General features: G+C 35.7%; 1 protein-coding gene across 1 annotated transcript in view; it reads left to right on the plus strand.

Moving 5' to 3' along the window:
* SHOC1 (shortage in chiasmata 1) overlaps nt 1-20,629 on the plus strand; it is a 52,759-nt gene that overhangs the window by 20,483 nt on the left and 11,647 nt on the right. Inside the window, exons 10-20 of the mRNA XM_063320309.1 lie at nt 621-715; nt 1,728-1,970; nt 3,109-3,561; nt 5,945-6,070; nt 8,079-8,255; nt 10,543-10,650; nt 12,331-12,518; nt 16,929-17,001; nt 18,429-18,498; nt 19,088-19,272; nt 19,801-19,906. Coding sequence (XP_063176379.1) covers nt 621-715; nt 1,728-1,970; nt 3,109-3,561; nt 5,945-6,070; nt 8,079-8,255; nt 10,543-10,650; nt 12,331-12,518; nt 16,929-17,001; nt 18,429-18,498; nt 19,088-19,272; nt 19,801-19,906 — 1,824 coding nt within the window. The remainder of the gene's footprint in view (nt 1-620; nt 716-1,727; nt 1,971-3,108; nt 3,562-5,944; nt 6,071-8,078; nt 8,256-10,542; nt 10,651-12,330; nt 12,519-16,928; nt 17,002-18,428; nt 18,499-19,087; nt 19,273-19,800; nt 19,907-20,629) is intronic.

Raw genomic sequence — 20,629 nt, forward strand, 5'->3', positions numbered from 1 at the left:
CCATATCTGTGGTTTTTCAGGGGAGCTTGAAAAAGGAAATGACAGTTGCTACTGTAGATCCCTTTCTCCTGGGGGACTTAGTAGGCTGACAGTCTAGTCTCCTTTTTGGAGGAGGCAATAGTAAATATTTATGTATATAGCAAGTATGTGTGTGTATATATATGCATATATTTTTACATACGGCAAACATGTATGTTGAGCAAGTATCAGCTGCAAAATCTCCAAAAGAGATACAGGAAGAAAGTATTGTCTGTGTTTTGGGGATATCCTCCAACAATGGAATTTAAGCCCTTTCATGCTGACATGGGATCAAGATTGCTTCATACTTTCCTTCTCATCTTGTTTGCGAGACTAGCTTTTTTTGCCTTGCTGTCTTTCTCACATATGCACGAAGAATTTTAATATCCTTTTTGGGAGTGAATCACATTCTAGATAGAATTCTTGTTCGGTGCTGCTTTATATGGACAGGAAAAAATTCTAATGAATGAGTGAATGAATGAATGAACTGAAAATTTGGAGAGAAGGTACGTCTTAAAAAAGGCAGTTTTGTATAAATCAAAATTCAAGACATAATGCTGTTAAACTTCATAACTCCAAGTCTTGTTTTATGTTCTTCTTAGTATTTTGATTACAGAGCCCTCTAAGGAATACTTAGAATGTTTGATATGGCAATCAGAGAAGTATCGGGATAATATGAACTCTCTTTTGCTTGTTGGTAAGGATTTCTAATTGATGATCAATTTTCAGTTGATGTTGAAGACTTCCATGTACATGGAGAAAATATAGCTAAAAAATTAATGTTGTATTACAAAGCACATCTTTTGAGCCATTGAAGTTTATCCGACTAATGTAACACTATGAAGTTTGGATTATCTGATTCTTTTAGAACATGTAAAAAGTTACAGTATGGCAACATAGAAGTTGCTATGTCATGTATCTTTCTATGGAGGTAATTTGAATTAAGTTAGAGTTTTATTTCATTATGAAAATATTCACCTCACTACTACTAGTTATATTCAATAACTGCGTTAATTGAAATTTGGTAAGCTGTCGAACTCTTTGTGTGCTATTTTTCCTTAAATAATGTTTCAAAATATGTATCAGTCAATAGAAAAGTACAGTTAATGGAAAATAACAACTTGACAAGAGCAGAGTTCATGTTAGGAAGCAAAATATTCAAAACTGCTGCAGCTGTTATTCTGACAGCACCAGAATACTCATTACCACTGTTCTTTAATTTCATTTTATTTGCCTTCATTTTGCAAGTCTCAGAATGAAGTTAAGTATATTGACTTGTTATGTTGTCCAATTCATTTGTACATTAATTACAGTTGAAAATAAGGTGTGGTAGGCTCATGACTATTTAAGTTCATTTGTTTTTTCAGGTAAGGATTATGTTATGCCATTTGTAAGCATGGCAAATAAATGTACAAATAATGAACAAGATAATTTGTAACTCGAGTGATGCAGCTACACATTATTAGATCTGAAAAAAATTTAATCCCTCCCTTACTCATACACTCAATAAGTAAAAAGCATACTTGCTCTGATAACACTAACTGCTTTGCTCTTAAGTCTATTAATCAACACTGAGTTACAAATGAAAGTATAAACAATGGATATGTATAGTAGGTCATCAGTACTTGGGAGGTTTCATGTCCAGAATGACATTCTGTTTTCATGTTTTTAGATTATTAATATTATATGTTGATTTCCATTTTTTGTAGAGCATCAGCCTGTTAAACTTGCATATCAGTGTCATTCGCTTGCAGAACTGAAGGAAATGCTACTAGTTGAGGTAGAAGCACCAACACTTAGCTCACTAGAGGAGGGCTGGTGGCTTGTTTTGGGTTTAAATCCAGTCTCCGTAGAAACTTTGGAGCAATTAAAAATGGATGCCAGTAATGCAAATAATTTGCTTCCTACAGAAGTAGAAACATTCACGCAATTTCCATCGTATCAGTTAGAAAGTAAGTATCTTCTTTTTTTTAAAAAAAAGTGATAAAAAGGCAAAGATAACAGAGTCACACAGTGACAGCTACATACATCCAAGAAGGAAGGAAATGGAAGATTTCTCATTCTCAGGAACAAAATGTTTTATGGCAATATGAAGTAGCAACACTACAACAATTAAGGTGTAATTTCACAAGCTTAGCACAAATTGTAGGAAGAAAAGTGTTTAACTACACAAAGTTATCTTTTCTATTAATGTGCAGATGAAAAATAGCCTTCACCAGCTACACTATTTTTTAATAAAATAGTTTCATAAAGGAGAATTTCTTAACAAATAATTTTGCATTGGAATATTGTAACAACGCAGATGTTTGTATAGTCCTATCTGCAGAAGGTCGTGGGGAGAGAATGTTACAGTGAAAATTCTTTATTCTGTAATGCTCTTCAGAGGTTTTTTTTTATTCTGGCTGTGGTTTCAAATGTGAACCACTCATAAACTTTAGAGTTTCTCATGGACTATTATGCATACTTATAACCAAACTTTAACAGAAAATGTAAAACAATATTTAGATTTTATTATATAACTATTACTTGACTGCAAGGCAGCAATTGTGGTTGTAGAACTCCAAGAACTGACAGTAACATGTTATACTGTGAAAAAAACAGGCACTACTCATGAAAAACTTTCCACTTAACTGCTTTTTACATAACATGAAGTGTTTAGCTACTGTGTTTAGCATGGATGTGCAGCAGCAATACAAAAAATTGCAGTTCTAGCGAAGCACATCTTTAGAGGGAGCTAATTGCCTGGTTTACTTCTTTTTTCCTCTAAAAAAACCTGTTAATCTTTTAATCTTTCTTCTTAATGAAATGAGTTGCATTCCACTTCCTAGAAATATAACACCAGTAAGCACCACGCAGATGGTGAAAACTTCTCCGAACAGTAGCATGGCCTTCTGTTTCTCAACATCATACGTTTTTACTTAGGACTAATCAGTACAGTTTTCTAAAAGCAGATTCTAGTGATCTGGGAAGGCAGAAAGAAGAAATTTTAAAATGTTTTCGCTATAATTATCCAAAATAGTTAACTCCACCAAGGAGAAAGAAAAGAAAAAAATCTCTGTAGCAGTGAAGAAATTAAATTTTATTCTTTAGGATGGCTTGAAGAGAAGAATTCTGTGACAAACCAGGAGCTGCTTTGTGCTGAAGGACATCAGTTGGACAAACTAATGAATCATTACATGTCACCACAGACTCAAAGGCAGTACTTTGCCCTGCACATGAGTGCTGCGTCATCTGCCAAAATTGACAGTACAAATATATCTGTGGAAGAGCTTACTGGAGGAAGCATAAAAAAGAATAAGGTAGAAGAGGCAAATTGTTTCTTAAACCAAGAAAAGAAAACCCCCAAATCATCTGAGTCAGTCAGCTGTAAATATGTGTCTTCTAAACAAGACAACTCATCCAGTAGTCAAAAGCCTGCATCATTTGCACTTGCTACAAAATGGGACAGCGATGATTCTGATCTGAGCAACTTTATCATGCTGAGATCTAAACATACACTCATCCAAAAAGAGGAAGAAAATGATGTAGATAGTCCTGGAAAAGGTACGTGAACCAGTTTATTCTGCCATTTTCCAGGTTTAATTCTGCTGTCTTATACCAGTTACAATGGATGCTAGTTCATGTTAGTAGGTTTATGGGGAAAAAAATCCTTTGAGGTAACATTTTATGATCTTTAATGTAGCTGAATTTTCAGCTAAGGATCTTACCTCTGTAATCTTAGAGGGTTTTGTTTGTTTGTTTTGGTTGTGGTGGTGCTTTGGTTTTGGATTTGGGATGTTTTTTTGGTTGTGGAAGTGGTTTTTAATAAAATAAACATATGAGTTTATTCCTATTCTGACAAAGTGACTCGAAATGGTACTTAGTCCAGAAGATCTCTTCTGTCCATATGTTCTGGATCAGATCTCCTGGCTTCTTTGGAGAAATAGTAGTTATCAATAGTAGTTATCAAATTAATTGTAGCTATCAATTAGTCATTATCAATACTCTTACTTTTGTAGAACCAAGGCAGCCTAGACAATCAACAAGAATTAAAGGTCTTCCCTGGAAAGAACCATTTGAGCCAGTTAGCTTTGTGCAAAGCCCATCAAACAATGAGGCAGAACAGGTCTTAGGGAAAACAGAAAGTTGTTGGTGGCCCTGTTCTTGTTGATGACAATGCTTATGAAAGAATCTCAGGCTATGCGTTGAGCATTGCAGAAATGCAAAATAGCACAGAGGGAAAAGAAGCAGAAAGAAGTCCTTATTTGTTTTAAAAAAATAAATATTTGTGGCACAAAATATTGGGATACAGTGACATATTTCCAGATTCACTTTTCAGGATAAAATTGTATTTAAAAAAGAATATTTTTCTTTTTTTGACATGTGCGGCAGAATTTTGACAATCACTTTTATCTGTGTTTCTGTTGTATGTCCCAACATTAAAAAAATAAAAATATTACAATTGTTACATAAAAACTTTCCGCAATAATTCCTATACAATAGAATTAGGATATTTATTTAATTGCAAGCTTATGTAATCTTGTGGAGGAAATTATTTCTTGGTAAAATTCATCTGTTACTGACACTGGTAGACATGCATAAAACATTTCCGTGGTCTCAGAAAGCAACAATCCCAATTATAAGAGTAGGAGATCACTGTACCTGAACTGAAGTTTTATGCTACCATCTAGTGAACCATGACTAGAACTGCAGCTCCTAACAGGAAATACAAATGTATTGGAACACAAGCTGTGTTACGTTTACGAATAGGCTTGTGGAGGTTTAAGTAAGTTAAATGCAGTTTAGAATATGTTTAAAGGTAGACGTCAGTGTTGCAGATCAGTTACGTCTGATATATAGAGAACCCATTAAAATGTATAGGTCTTACCACATTGATGTAGAAATGATGTAAATTATTGTATACTTTTCTAATAATGAAAAGATTTTATTAAAGGTCATTCTAAATTTAACTGAAAATAAATAATGCCAGGAATGCTTGTAGGGCTCTTTCTCTACTGTCTTTGTTGTTTCACTTACTTTTTAAAGATGTCATTTTGTATAATATTTAGTTCAGAAAATACGTAGGAGGGAAAGAGTAGAAACAATTCTTTGATGCAATTTTGAACCCTATATAGCTTTTCAAAATCAGGAAGGCTTTTTTAACTTAACTAGAAAAAAATAAACGTTCTTTCTTTCCTTTCTGTGTGGTCATTTTGTTTTCTGAGGAAACTGACATTCTTAACTAGAAAAAATCAGCAATATTTAGGAGACACATATTCAGACAGAACCCCTCTCTGAAATAAAGTGGTAGACATGCCAAAGAAAGCTTTGTGGGCAGAAACTGTAGCTCATGGCATCAGTGTTTATAAGGAAGAAGGGAAGGAGACTTAGAAATACTAACATGTTGCGGAAGTTAGCTATAAGACAGGAGGAAAAGGCTTTTTCAATAACCAATTTTTCGTTTGGTTTTTTTTCCCCCCTGCGATTTGCAGCTTCCATGTTCTGTCTGGGTCACTTAGAGTATCTAATCTTTTCTACTCACACTCACTGAGATTTTTTTCATAATTTGAGCTCCATATAGTCAGCAGTGTCTTTCCTCTCATACATGTTTTTTTTCCTTATAAAGGCATATGAGCTTTCCTCGGGAGCTATATTATAGAGCTATAGTACCAGCTCCTTAATTCTCCCAGCTCTGTATTTCTGCCCTATGGAAGCGGAACCTGATAATGCCTGACTTCTTGGGCTGTGAATGCTGACAGGACCTCATCTCTGTCAATGATTTTTTCCATGTTATATAAGCCCATGAAAACAATAAAGACGTTCATAAAAAGAAAATGTATGTGTCATAGAAACTACTTAATTTGATAATTTTTTTTATAGAACAGTTTTCATTGAGCTGGTTTTGTGATATTTGTATCTAAATGTTCGCTTATGGTTTACAATTTAGTGCCACAACCTGAAGAACACCATATGGATGTTCAGAAAGAGGACAGTTCTGTTTGTGAGACTGTAAGATTAGAAGAAAAAGAACTAGAGAATGAGGACAGCATCACAGTCGATATTCAAGCATCAGGTATACTTTTTGTGGGATATTCTTTATTTTATATAGCTTTGCAATATAATTTTATATTAAATAGTACTACTCAGACAAATATGGAAATTATTAGGCCTAGTCTCTGTTCCTTGTGATTGAAAACATTCTGAATAGACGGATATTTATTTTCACATAGGTGTGAGAACAGGCTATGGAATTCTGTTTGAAGACTAAAGCCAATTGCGTGCAAACTAAAAAGTACAGACTTTGAGTTATGTCTGACCTAAATCAGCAGATGTGAAATCTCTTCATGCCAATCAGTACTGCCAAATTATCATTCTGCATTTTTTTTCTCTGACAAAGTAAATGAGAGAATGGGAGGTGGAAGGGATTGGCAGTCATTTTGGTAGGAAATGTCTTTAACACAGTAGTAATCCACTACAGATTTTCTTATACGTGACTGAGTGTTTCCCTGTGAACTCTTGCTGTTACACTTTTCAAGGCGTTGTATCGAAGAACTTGCACTGACAGCAATTTTGTCATGCAGTAGAAACGGCTGAGAAGAGCCTAGAAGATATTTATCCAAGATTTTTACAGTGTCAAACTAAGCACATGGAGTGCTAGAAGGTTGTAGTCCTAGCACAGATTAGTTTGGTTTTCCATGGAAATGAATTCAGTCAAATGTGCTTAATGGGAGTCTCTTTCACAGAACTGGTGAAAGAGTAGAGCATTATTTTGATGTGTCCCATCTGAGATGAGAATCACATAACAGCTATAAGCTTATTTTTTAATTATCTTTTTTTTAATAAATTTTGAAGCAAGACTCTTTTAATGGAACTGGAAAAAGATTTGATGCTTTCCTGCAGTCAAATCCAAAAGTAGCATTTTGCAAAGGTAGTATTTGTTGGAACTGAATTGTCTTATTACAGTCCTTGAAATAAAGTTTCACCATGTTTCACCACGGTGGCCTTCCACATGAAAGAAAGAAATCTCTCTCAAAAACAAGCTATAGCCAAAACAGAGATTAGGATGATTCACACAAGCATTTTACTTAACAGTGGAACACTGAAGGGGCATGATTAGAAATATATTTTAAAAATAATATTATACATTAACACAGGAATGCCCAAATGAAATTATGCAATGGGCATCCAAAATACTGTAGTATCTGACCTATTTCCATAAAGGCTGAAAAACTGGACATAATAATATACCTTGTTTTTAGAATGCTTAAAAATATGAAGTTATTAATTGCCTACGAAATAATGCATTGACCAAGTGAAGTTGTCAGCTGCTATTCAAATTAAATCATTTGTATAGATCAGTTGAAAATATTTTTGAAAAGTAATCATAAATGTTTAAAAAGGAAGAACCACAGAGTTCTTATCTTGTTGATGTGATCAACTCAATTATAATTTTAAAAAACAGGTATGGAGAGTCTCACCTTCTTACCTGAGGAAAAGGACATCCTTTCAACTCATTTAGCAATTGACAGCACTATCATAGATGCTAATAGCAAGAAACTCAGTTGTAATTTGGAAAAAAATTGTAAAACAGCCACCTAGAAACTATTAAGAAGTTAGTGTGAAAACACAAAGAGACTAAGATTGGCTCATTTAGCGTTGCTAGACAAAGACATTGGAAGTTAAATACCAGGGAAGAAGGGCTGTTTAAGTTGAAGTTATAGTAACAACTGGATATAAAGGGACTAAGTCTAAGTATAGACTATAAAGTAGAAGAAGGCTGTAGAACAACGGAATAATTGTACAGTCTTAGCGGGAGTCATAGGAGTAGAGAATTCTAACTTTTCATAAAGTTTGATCACTTTATGAAATGCATGGAATAACATGGTTGCCTGCTGTGAGGACCAGCTTAATTCTACCACCCAGGAGGCTCCCTGGCAAGCAACTGTTTTTCTATTAATGTTACAGCTTTCATGAAGAAGCCAGTGTTGTTTGCATTTTACTCAGTCTTTTGAATATTCTTGTCCAATGGTAGTATATAAAAAAACCCTTTATCCTTATGTTTTGTTTATTGTGCTGCCCAGAAAGCCAATGCCAGGCATTCCGCCTCTTGGAAGAAGCAGCCACTCCTGTTCTAAAAGATTTGACACATCTGGGTGTACTTTCTTCTGTAAATTGGAGCTTTGACAGCGTTAAATTTGATCATACAAGGTTTTTCTTAAAACAGCAGGAGAAAGTGATATGCGATTGTTTTAAAGAAGGTATGTCTTTTTTAAAAAGTCTTTTTTTTTTTTCTTCTTTAATACTAATACAGGTTTAATTGGTGACACAAGGTTCAAGATGTTTGATAAATTAATGATAAAACTTTCAGCAGTTTATCTTGTAGAGTTACAGTAATTGATGTCCTCTTTTATTTCCAAAATAATGTCTCCTAGTTCTTCAGCATTACATTTATTAACCTGAATATTGTAATAAAAAACTATTCTAATTGAATTTAATTTTAAAATATTTCAGATATGCTTCAGAGATGTTGTTTCTATATCAAACAATGTTTAATTTTTTTATGCTAGATTTTAAAATTAAAAACTGTCTATGTGTTTTTGTTGTTTCTTTCCTTTTAGTAGCTATTATTTGTCACACCTGCATGATGCAAAATGCTAAGCCTATGTTAGAAATCAGGAGAAAAAAAATTATATTAATTTGTTTCTCGCTTCATTTCTCTCCTATGCAGCATGTGAAAACCCTATAAAGCCAGAAAAATGAGAAAAAAAGCCAGCAAAATTAGTCACCTCTTACAAAGATATTTGGCTATAGTTAAAGATTTTTGGCTATAGATAAAGAAAGGGTCAGGAAAGTACAGCAAAGTACAGACTGTATTTCAGGAAGATTTAGAAAGCTGTTTGGTGTTTTGGATTATTTTTTGAGTTGCACTCGTCATAGTTGAGAACTAGTCGTAAGGGTAACATAGCAGGGCATCTACTACCTGCCAAGTTTTTACATTTTGCCACAAGTTATGCGATAGACTTTAGCTATCTCAACTTTATTGCTTTGTGTGCTGAATGTAATTTTCTCAGAATAAAACTAAAGATAATGAAATTACAAATGGGAGGCAAACAAAAAAAAAGTTTTAGTGGTCTCTGCAGAATGACAGCCTGTGATCTCTAGAATTATCTCAGAATTGTTTGCAGCAGGGTTGTCTTAATTTGAGGGAGTTTACAAAAAAGCAAACACCATGTTCACAAACACGAGGGAGAAACTCAGTGTCTATATCTGTATCAGTGAATAACAAAAAGGAAAACATTGCTGAGAAAAGCGTACAGGGAAGTAGTACTGCTTCTCAAGATCAAGTAAGAAAATACGAAGAGTCTGTATTTTAATTCAAGATTAATTTAAGAAAACTAATATTCTTTGAAATGCAGTTTTATGTGCTATAAATGTAACCTAAAGTAGGACCTGGGCTGAGTGGCTTATTCAAACTTCAGGGTCCTCTTTGCTTCCAGATTAGCTGTGCAGTACATTACCAATTACTAAAATTACAGCAACAAAATCAATGAAAATGTTTAGTGGCCAAAATACCGATGAGGTAAATAGTCATCTATTGGACTTACTTTTAAGGACAAGTGTTTTCTGAGGAATGGATAATATTTTCACTGTGAGAGTGGTGAGACCCTGGAAAAGGTTGCCCAGGGAAATTGTTGAGGCCCCATCCTGGAGGTGTTCAAGACCAGGTTGGATGGGGCTTTGAGCAACCTGGTCTAGGGGGAGGTGTCCCTGGCCATGACAGGGGGATTGGAACTAAATGATCTTTAAGGTCTCTTCCAACCTAAACCATTCTATGATTCTCATCAGGAGAGGTTAATTAGGTGTAGGGAAAGTGATACCAGAAGTTAAGACTCTACATGGATCAATATTGGAAAAAACCATGAATTTTTCTTATGATATATGTGAAGACTAACTGCGTCCATATCATTTGCCATAAAGAATGTGGCTTTTATAGTCTAAAATTTATTTAAAAGTTTCACATTGATTAATGGATAATCCACCATTTTGATTTCTTGAAAAGTGTTCTGAAATGTTTAGAAAATGCGTTAGAAGGAGTCACAGTGCTGTTGAAAAATTTAGTGATTTGACTAGTCAGATGAGTAAAGTGAACAGCTACTCTTGTATGACGGACCAAAAGATGGGAAGTTTATCAGTTCATATGTATATTTAAAGATTGCCTCACTAAAATCAGTAAGGCAGTGTGGATTTAATGGCACACCTCGGGGAACTGCTATTCCCTCCTCCAGCAAGCACCGTCTATACCTACACGCCTTTCAGAAACACTTCTCTGTGTGACACTTGCTCTGGGTCAAATGCCATGAGAAAAGTTATGCTGTATTATAAGCTATTTGCCAAGATCACCAGATCTGACCTTTCAAGATTATGTCTGTTTAAGTGTGTTTAATGAAAATTCTGAGATACCAGGATCTTTTAAGTTGGTTACGTATGTATAGCGTGATTTCTGAAATTTTATACAGACCACACCTGTGTCTTCTATTTGTAAAGGTAAAATAGATGACAAGGAGATCATGCTGTTCAGACACGCTGCTCTGGTGCACCTGTTGGTGACAGTTCGAGATCTTCTGTTAACGTGTGGCTTGGACACAGCACTAGGTTTGTTTTTAGCAGTGAATACTGATACCCAGAAACCCCAATGCTTTGTGTGTATTCTGCAGTCAGTCCTTCATGTATGTATGCTGTGATTCTTTGACATCGGTATACCTCCAGCATAGCTTCAATATGATATTCAACCCCCTTTGTTTCCTTATTTCTGTTCTGTCATTAGAAATGAATTCACTGTAGACTGTACTTTGGTGGTGTATATGCTCAGTTCATGACTAATATACCACTGTTCATATTATTACATGGATTTGCCTAAGAAACATTCATATGAATTTCCACATATATAATGTGTTGTCTTGTATCTCAGAATGACAAATTTTCACTGGAATCTCTATGTGGAAACTGAGAAATATGCAAAAATGGCAGGTCCTTAGTTATTTACAGACTACCTCTGTGAGTGGGGAACAGTTTCCACCTGAAAATATTCTTAGGCTCCTTGGAAATGAGGTACTTAAAATGGAGGACATTTTAAGCAAAATCTGAAATATTACCTAATGTATCATGAGGCAGGGAGTTTGAAGTTACAGTCCAGTGAGCACTAGACTCACACAGAAGCTTTTTTTGAGGTTTTATGGTCTTATGCTATTCAAATTTGGAATACGAAAATTTGCTGTAACCCAGTTTTATGCCTGAAATTATAATGTCATGCTTGTCAAGTTCCCATAGTTGTGTATTGTGAATTTTCAGATACAACTATTGGAATATATTCATAAGGAGCTGAACTTTTATGGGTGCCCAAGGAAAGTCAGGCTTCTTCTGCCTTTATAGGAGATAAGACAGTTCAGAGCATCTAACTTCTGACACCCTGAATTATCCCTTGATGGGTGTTTCCTTAAAATTGATGTAAAATGGAAAACATTCATATGCCATTAACTGAAGTGTGGGGACAAGGAATTAATTTGTATTCGCTTAAATATTTCTAGCAATAAAAGAGTAGGAAGAAAAATACAGAATGGATATGTAAGTAGAATCCTAAGTAGAATTCTTTTCTACAATTACTATAAACAACGTAAGAGGATGGGAGGGAGACAAATGACCAGTTCTTCCTCCACCCAGATCCCAGCAACACCTTATACAGAAAACTGCACAAGTAAATAAGATCTGAAAAAAACTTAGAAAATTGAGCCAGATACTAAGTAGGCTCTGTAGTCCTCACTATTGTTGTGCTGTGCTATGTGAGTCATCACGTAGTTATCTTAGATGTGTTTTTTCTTTATGCATTTTCAAATAACTCAAGCATTGTTCACCATTTATATACAAAAGGCATCATTCAGAGTTGAGAAATAGTTGTGATAACATGAAGAGTGGTGCAAACACAGGACATGTAAAGCTTTGGACAGTGGGAATATAGAGCTGTTACTTAGTATAAACTATAGGGACTAGTTAAATAATGCTGCTGCTGGTATCTGCAGCTATAGAATGCAATGTTCTACAATTCTAGCTGGAGTCGTATAGCAGATACAGAGCAGATACAGGAGCTATAGCAATTTTATAAAGGCCACTTACATACCTGATTAGTAGTAATAGTATCCTTCTAGATTGGTGAGCCATTAAATTTTCATCTTTTTTGTACAAGATACCTTCACATAATTTTTAATGTGTAGGTTCAACACAAACCTTGGCAATTATCTGTTGTCACTGCGATTACTTCTTTTGTTGCTTTATTAACAGGTTATTTGTTCAAGGCAAAGGATATCTATAAAAACATCTTAGAATCCTGTTTGAATAACATCTGGAGGCAGTTGAAGATTGTGCAGTACAGCAGCCAGAAAAAGCAGGAGACAAATCCCAAAATAACAGAGCTTCAGTGTCAAATTTTAAATTGGATGCAAAGATATGGAGGGGAACATGTTGTTAAGGTTAACAATGTAAACAATTTCTCTAAGCAAACAAAACTTCTCCAAAGTATGTGAATAATTATAAAACCATCTTTTAACAATGGTTGGTTTATGGAAGAAAGTCTTACCTATTACCTTTCCAACTCACAGTATCTGTTAAATAAGGGTAACATAAAGTTTAAGACCTCTATCAGGATCAGTGCAGGTTTCTGCTTGATCAGATCTCCCCAGGTTGCATGGCTGAAATAACATGTATATGAATTAGAAGTGCTTCATCTTATGGCAGGTGGTTTTGTTACCCTGGTAAGTATATTGTGCAACATCACTTACGGAAAATTATATTATAACGTTTTATTTGAAGCCCTGAATCTTCTGGTGTAAAGAGAATCACAGCACAAGTCAGGACCGTATAGTTGCAGAGTGTGACTCAGCACACACATGCCATGGAGTATATGGGTATTGTTATCCATAGACAACCCCTGCTTAACCCATGTATCAGGCCAATCTCCTGGCATTATAGTTGTATAAGAAGCAAATATCCATAAGTGATAGTTAAGGCATGGAGGATGGAGCTGTGGAGGAGATTCAAGTTATCCAAAGATTATATTTTTTCCAGATATGTGAATATTTTGGGTATTATCGTGCAGTACAAAACACCATTGTCCTTTGCAGAATATTTATTTTTTATTTACGGAATTCTTATCACATAATGAAACAGGAGGGATAAAATATATAATTTTTTAAGTGTCCTGACTGTTTGGAATAGAATTTATGCTGCTGAACACAAAGCCAAAAAAGACAAATCTTCCAGTTTACTTACATTTATTTTAACTTCTTCCCATGCTTCACTTCTTGGGGCTTTCTTCATCTTTTGTTTCTGTTAAGTTTCACTAAGAGCTATGAACATCTTTTGATTAAATTTTGCTGAGAAGAAAAATATAATAACTTACTGCACACCCTTTTAGAATTTAAAATGAAAATGTAGCAACCAAAACAAAATGGTGTCGATTGTCTGGGTGTCTGTCCTTCAGTGGACCCTCTAAGCTGATTTTCAGCATCATTTTCTTCTTAAGAGTAACACATTTTGCTTTATGATACTAGGATTACACTGTACTAGGAGACATATGACAACTTTGTCATCTTAATGTTAGCTCAGTGACAATTTTGCTTTTCTTCTGAGCTCCACTAGATAGGATTTTTTATATTTATAACTATAACTTTCCTGAGTCTTCACTTGCTTGCTTGACTTAAACTTAAGGTCATGCACACACACCCATGCAATGTAAGAATATGTATGATTTTATTCACAATTATAAGATTGTTTACTGTTCCCTCGCATTCAGAACCAGAATAGGCAGAAGGAGATTCCAGTTTTAATGAGAAGTAAAAGTTGTATTGAATAAGCCATTTCCTTTCTATGATATTATATCACATCAGCATCAGTTAATATGATATGAAATTTGATAATCTGGTTATTCTTTATTAGCCAAAATTGTTATTGATGCAGGGTTATAATGGGATGTTTCCTTTGTGAGCGAAAGTTGCTAATTGAATAGAATAAGCAGAACTTTACTCTTCTGTACTCATGATTAGACAGAACATGACTAAAAATGTCATCTAGCTCACAACAACACGTAATGAGTAGCACACACAGTTTGCACCAGTTGAAATGGTGGACAAGGTAAACACCTTCTATGGTAGTGATTCTTTTTAAAACTATGTCAGTTTGGTAGATTCTAATACTTTTCAACATTTGCATCTTAAACAGTATTTAATGAGTCTCAGAGATAAGTGATCTCTAGCAGGAACACTTCAGTGTACTCCATGTATGGTCTGGAAAATCTTTCCAGTTCATCAGTATATCTAGTACCTCCCTCCAGTACATCGCCATCTTGCAGGCTGAGTTCTAGATATCTTCAGTTTGAAGTTTTGCCTCTAATGTGACAGTAATAATCTGTCTAGTGCGACAGTAATAATGTGGTAGAATGTCTTAGATAATACCTTTAAATAGCATTTTTACTTTGAATCAAATATTCCAGTTTAAAATTTCTTCTACAACAGCTTTGTTGATAAAACTGAATTCTGATACTGATGTCTTTTATAATATTGTTTCTCCAACTCTCATAATAATGCACACATACACCATTGGTGACAGGAGAAAAACCATCAGCAAAACTTCAACCCTGGATATGGGGAGAGCAGACTTTGGGCTGCTGAAGGACCTAATTAGTAAGGTCCCCTGGGAATCTGCTTGTGAAGGTATTGGGGTCCTGCTTGTGAAGGTATTGGGTTCCAGGAATGATGGTCACTTTTTGAGAGCCATCTCTTAAAAGCACAGGAGCAGGCAGTTCCAAAGTGTTGGAAGTCAAGCAAGTGGGGCAGAAGGCCAGCTTGGCTGAGCAGGATCTTCTTCTGGAACTTAGGCGGGAAAGTGTATGGACATACGTACATTGGGAGCAAGGACAGGGAACATAGGATTACCAGAGAGATGCTGTTCACCACTGTAGGGAGAAAATTCATGCATCTGTAGAGTTCAAGCTGGCCAGCACTGTGAAGGACAACTAAAAGGACTTTTTAAAATATGTTAATAACAAAAGAGAATCAGAGGTAACAGCGGTCGTTGCTTGACGATGTCAGTCACCTCACAAACAGGGACGTAGAAAAAGCGGAGATGTTCAGTGCCTTCTTCACCTCTGTCTTCCACACCCATAACGGGCCCTGGGACCCCCAGAGCCCTTCACTGGAAGACTGTGACTCAGGGGATGATAAACTCCCAGCCAACCCTGAACTTGAGATTTGCTGCTCCAGCTGCATACACATGAATCTATGGGGTCCAATGGAATTCATCCCAGGGTACTGAAAGAGCTGACCGATGTTATTGTGGGACCTCTCTCCATTATTTTTTAACTGTCTTGGGAGTCTGGAGACGTTCCAGTCAACTGTAATCTGGCAAACGTCCGAATTTTCAAGAAGGGAAAGAAGGAAGACCCTGGTAATTACAGGCTGTCAGTCTCACTTCAGTGCCTGGTAAAATTATGGAGAAGATTCTTCTGGGAAACACTTGAGAGACAATGCAGGCATTGGGCATAGCCAGCACAGGTTCAGGGGGGCAATGTCCTGCTTAAGCAACTTAATTTTCTTTCAAGACAAGGTCACCCATGTAGTTGACCAGGGGAAGCCAGTGGATGTGGTGGGTTTGGATTTTAGCAAAGTTTTTGGTACTGTCTCTCACAGTACCCTTCTGGATAAACTGTCCAGCACACAGCTAGACAAATCCCTAAAATGTCAGGTGAGCAATTGGCTGATGGGTTGGGCTCAAGGGGTTATAGTAAATTGGGTTACATCAGGCTGGTGGCCAGTCACCAGTGGGTATCCCCAGGGCTGAATTTTAGGGCCAGTGTTCTTTAATGTTTTTATAGGTGATCTGGACACAGGAGTCGAATGTACATGAAGTAAGTTTGTTGACAATAACCTAGGAGGAGCTGTGGACTCCCTTGAGGGCAGAGAGGCCTTACAGGGAGATCTGGATAGGCCAGAGAGCTGGGCCATCAGCAACTGTATGAAATTTAACAATAGCAAGTGCCGGATTCTCCACCTCGGGTGGGATAATCCTGCTTATATGTACAAATTGAGGGAAAAGAAGCTATAGAGTATCCCCGTGGAATGAGATCTGGGGGTTTGGGTTAATGGCAAGTTGAGTATGAGTCAACAGTGTGCCCTGGCAGCCAAAAGGCCCAACCGTGTCATGGGTTTATCACGCACAGCAGAGCCAGCCGGGCAAGGGAGTGGATGTTTCACTCTATACTGCACTGGTGCAGCCCCGTCTCGAGTCCTGTGTGCAGTTGTTTGTGCCTCAATATAACAAGGACATCAAACTATGAGATTGTGTCCAGAGGAGGGTAACAAGGATGGTGAAAGACCTCAAGGGCAAGACTTAGGAGGAGTGGCTGAGGTTTGTTCATCTTGGAGAAGAGAAGGCTGAGGGGTGAGTCCATCACAGTCTAGAACTTCCTCAAGGGGGACGGTGGAGGGGGAGGTGCTGATGTCCTCTCTCTGGTGACCAGCAACAGGACACAAGGGAATGGAATGAAGCTGCATCAGGGGAAGTTCAGGCTGGACATTAGGAGAAGGTTCTTTTCTGAGAGCATGGTCGGTCATGGTACCAAGTCCGTAAGAGTTCAAGGAGTGTCTTAGTTTTAGGTAGTCCTGCGAGGAGCAGGGAGTTGGATTCGATGATCCTTTTGAGTCCGTTCCAACTTGAGATATTCTATGATTCTTTGATTGTCATTCTGAAAAATTCTGAGGTTTCCATTTTTGCCACCTGCTTAGTCAGTCTCTTGCTTTGTGGGCAAAGGAGAAAGAAAGATGTATGCAGGCTGAAAGAACAATTTTTTTTACAGTACTGAGTTTCTTTTACTTGTTTTCTTCCAGATACTAATCATAACAAGAATGGACTCTGAGAGAGAAAAAGCTGACCTCGTTCACACTTTATCTAGAGTAGAAGGTAAATAATTATTTTTATATGTATTTTTTAAAGAAAATGTGGCTGTTATTCTGTGCTTTGCTGCATTCCTGTTGGTATGTTTTTTGCAGGTCTCTCTCCTTTTTCTCCTTATCATGAATCTTTCTATATACTTTTCTCACTGTTTTCCATTTCCTGACTCTTCTGTCATTCTTTTTCCTTTCTTGTAATTTTATTTTCCCCTGATTAAGAGTTCTGGTATGATGTTTTCTGTTGCAAGCGAATGATATTTTATCACTCAAGTCAAAGATTTATTTAACAGAACACAAAGGAGATGTGGGCAGCTCATTGCCTAATTATAATTGCATCTGTTGTCTTGGTTAGATTGTCTCTTTATTTTTAGCTGATCAGTGCTCACAAGTTTTCTTCCTTGCACTTTTTTTAAGAGCAGTTAGAATTTAGAAGTCTAAGCTAAGCTCCCTAGCATAAAATCTTAAGTGAGTACTTCGGTACAGATCATGATTTCCCTTAGACATCCATTGCTAATTTGCTAAGCATGTAAGCATAAGCTGTAGCAATTTATTAAACTCAAAGAAAGAAATTATACTATTTCTGATATCCCGCCCCCCCAGTGCTACAAGCAGCACTTTCATCAATTCATCATTTTGCCTGTGTGTAATTTTCATACAAGCTTGTTCAACATCACAGATTCATCTGGTAAAAGAAACATGTTTCAGGAAGACTGTTATTTGAGCCTGTACATATACTTAGAGCAAGCCACTGATTCCTTTCATATTGCTTTTTAAAACCCATTTTTGTAACTTCTTCTTGCTTTAACCTCATCAAGTGTCACGTATTGTATTGCTCTTTTGCCTTTAAAATCAGTTACGTTTCCTGTGCTGTTAAAAGAAGAAAGTCTGTCTTTTAGAACGTTTTGAAAAGGAGGCGTGCTCACAATGCTTTTACTAATAATATTTAATGAAAAGTATTTTATTTGTTTTAAGATCTTAAGATTTGATTGCAAACACAGGTCAATCCAACTTACTAAACTTCTGAAGAGAGGCATTTGTGTTATACAAATATCCCTTTTTAGCTACATCTTCCAGTCATAATTGTAAAACTTGAAGTGTACAGAAAATGTAAAGGAGTTTAAACTATAAAGGGACAAAGATGCTTCCTTTCGCACTAGGCTTTAGTTTTTCATTTGCAGGTAATCGGTTTGTGAGTTTGAGAGACATGAAACTTATTCGCACTGCTTCTTCCTTGGGTTCAAAAATGGAAGTTTCTAAATCATTTTACCCAGTAGTGCAATACAAATTGAAATTGCATAGAACTTCATCAAGACAGACAATGTAATACATAAATTTTCGTATCATGTGTTGTTCCACATTTGCTGCTTACTGCTGTGCATTGATTCATACTCGCAGAGATTGATTTGTTTGATTAAGGCTTTAATTCTTTTTATGCAGGTATAAAAGCTATGGATTTGAATTCTGAGAAAAAAGGAACCTTTTTAGGTTGTAAAGATCTCATAAGCAAGTAAGTTAAATTCTTGATTTTTGAGAACGAAGTCTTTGCTTGGGACTAACATCAGTGAAACTTTTGTTACTTTTGTTCATTTCCATGGGACTTTCCAGTCTGGAGTAAAAATTTCAGAATATGGATCTACAGCTTCATTCTAGGAGGGGAGAAGTTTGTCCACACTCGACTAAGATGCTTAGTTATGAGGCTTAGAGGAACTTTTAGAAAATGTTTATTGCATGTTTTTAAATTTTTTGTTTTGTTTTGCAAGTTTTATAAAAACTTGTTTAGAAAAATGTGTAGAAAAACATGTTTTGCATGTTTTAAAAAGGGTGGGGGGAAAATGGCATAAGACAAGTAATGAAAAATTATGATGTTGCAGGAAAATATGAACACTTCGAATAGATAAGAGGAGGAGGGGAAGTACAGATTTAAATTTTTAAATTAATTTTTAAAGAAATTACAGTTTTAAATTCAGGAAGGGTAAATTCTTTTTTGTAAATAGACTTTAAACAATAGTAATTCTTCAAAGTAAAAATGTGTTTATTTTGTTCTGAGGGTAATTCTACCTGCACTTAATTTTATTAATATTTTGTTGCTTTTTAAGCCTTAGTAGATATTCCTGTGTTATCGTACATAATCAGCAAATCGGAGCTGACTTCCCTTGGACACACTTCTCATTAGTAGTGGAATTCGATTATTCTGAAAATTCTTGCTGGAAAAATCTGTGCAAAAATCTGAATGTTGCTTACATGACTTTTAAAACTACCCTCCCTGAAACAGTACAAATGGGTAAGTGCTCTCCAGAATTGTAATAAACAATTTGTCTGGCATATGAGAGGAAAGCATTTTCTGTTCCCTAAAATGCTACATTCATGTGCTTGTGGAAGAGAGTGAGTAACAAATTATGAAGGATAAAACCAAGCAAACAGAGCTGATTTATCTATACAGCAAGAAAGGAAGGTGTTTTTCTGAGGGCGTGAACTTAGTTTTGGCCAGGATGTAGTCGTAAATGTTTGTTGATAGATGACTTGTGCCAAGTTTACAGGTTGTTTACAGTTGCTACAAGCTGTATCCACCCTTCCTCGTCCTAAGGGAATGTTGCTGTAGATCCAAAGGAATATAAATTAAAGCCTAATTTCAAAGAGATTCAGAAGGGCTTGATTTTGAAAAAATGAAAAAAAAAACCATATAATGGAAACATTTTAATGGGGATAAATAAAAACTGCATTTTTAAAAGATATGTCTATTTAAATACCTAAATATATCTTTAGTTTTTTGCTTATGAAACTACTGTCTTACATATACAAAATGTTTCAGGGAATCCTTGTGGTTCCTTTCTTCTGGAGGTACAGATTCCGTATGTATTTCTGGCAACTGAAGGTCTTCTTAACATGCCAGACATTCTTCAGCTTTTGGAATCCAAGTGAGTGAAAATAACCTGTTTAATCTTATTGACTATTTATTTTCAGTTTTCCAGGACATGTATCTTGTCCTACTATATCATGTAGTAGCCATCTACCTGGCTTTGCGGAACATTATTGCAATTACACTATTAGCATTTTAGGAGACAAGCAGATAATTTTTCTGCTGAAGTTGATAGCTTAATTCTATAGATTCACATATAAGTCAACCAGAGTGCAACTGGCCGATTTGTTTACTTTAACAATGAGTTGGCACTTCTGGTCAAAACAACTTTTTTAATTGTCTACTTTTCCCTGAAAATCATAATGTTACCCCAAAACATTTTTTGCTTTGATGCTTCTTGGTGCCTGGAAGATACCGTATTTAATTCTTCATAAAATTTTTTTTTTTTATTTTTTGGGTTTTATCTACCAGAGCTATGCTAAAAACCAAAAAAAACGAAAACTAGTAAAACAGTTTCATTTTCTGATGCATCACAGCTTTTGGGAGAGGTTAAGAACAAAAACTACTTTATTCATAAAATTCAGATCTAATTTTCATTTAATTTTGAATACTTTTTAACCTGTACAAAAATTTTAATGTTTGTAAATCATTGCCCGTGTATATGATTTTCTTTGAAATAATGTTCTTTCATTTTGCTTTCACAATAATAAATACCTGATAAAAGTGCCTTTTATCATGGGGAGAAAAAAAAACAACAAACAAACAAGGGACAGAGCAGCAG

Source organism: Chroicocephalus ridibundus, chromosome Z (assembly GCF_963924245.1).
Source record: "Chroicocephalus ridibundus chromosome Z, bChrRid1.1, whole genome shotgun sequence".
Lineage (NCBI taxonomy): Eukaryota > Metazoa > Chordata > Aves > Charadriiformes > Laridae > Chroicocephalus > Chroicocephalus ridibundus.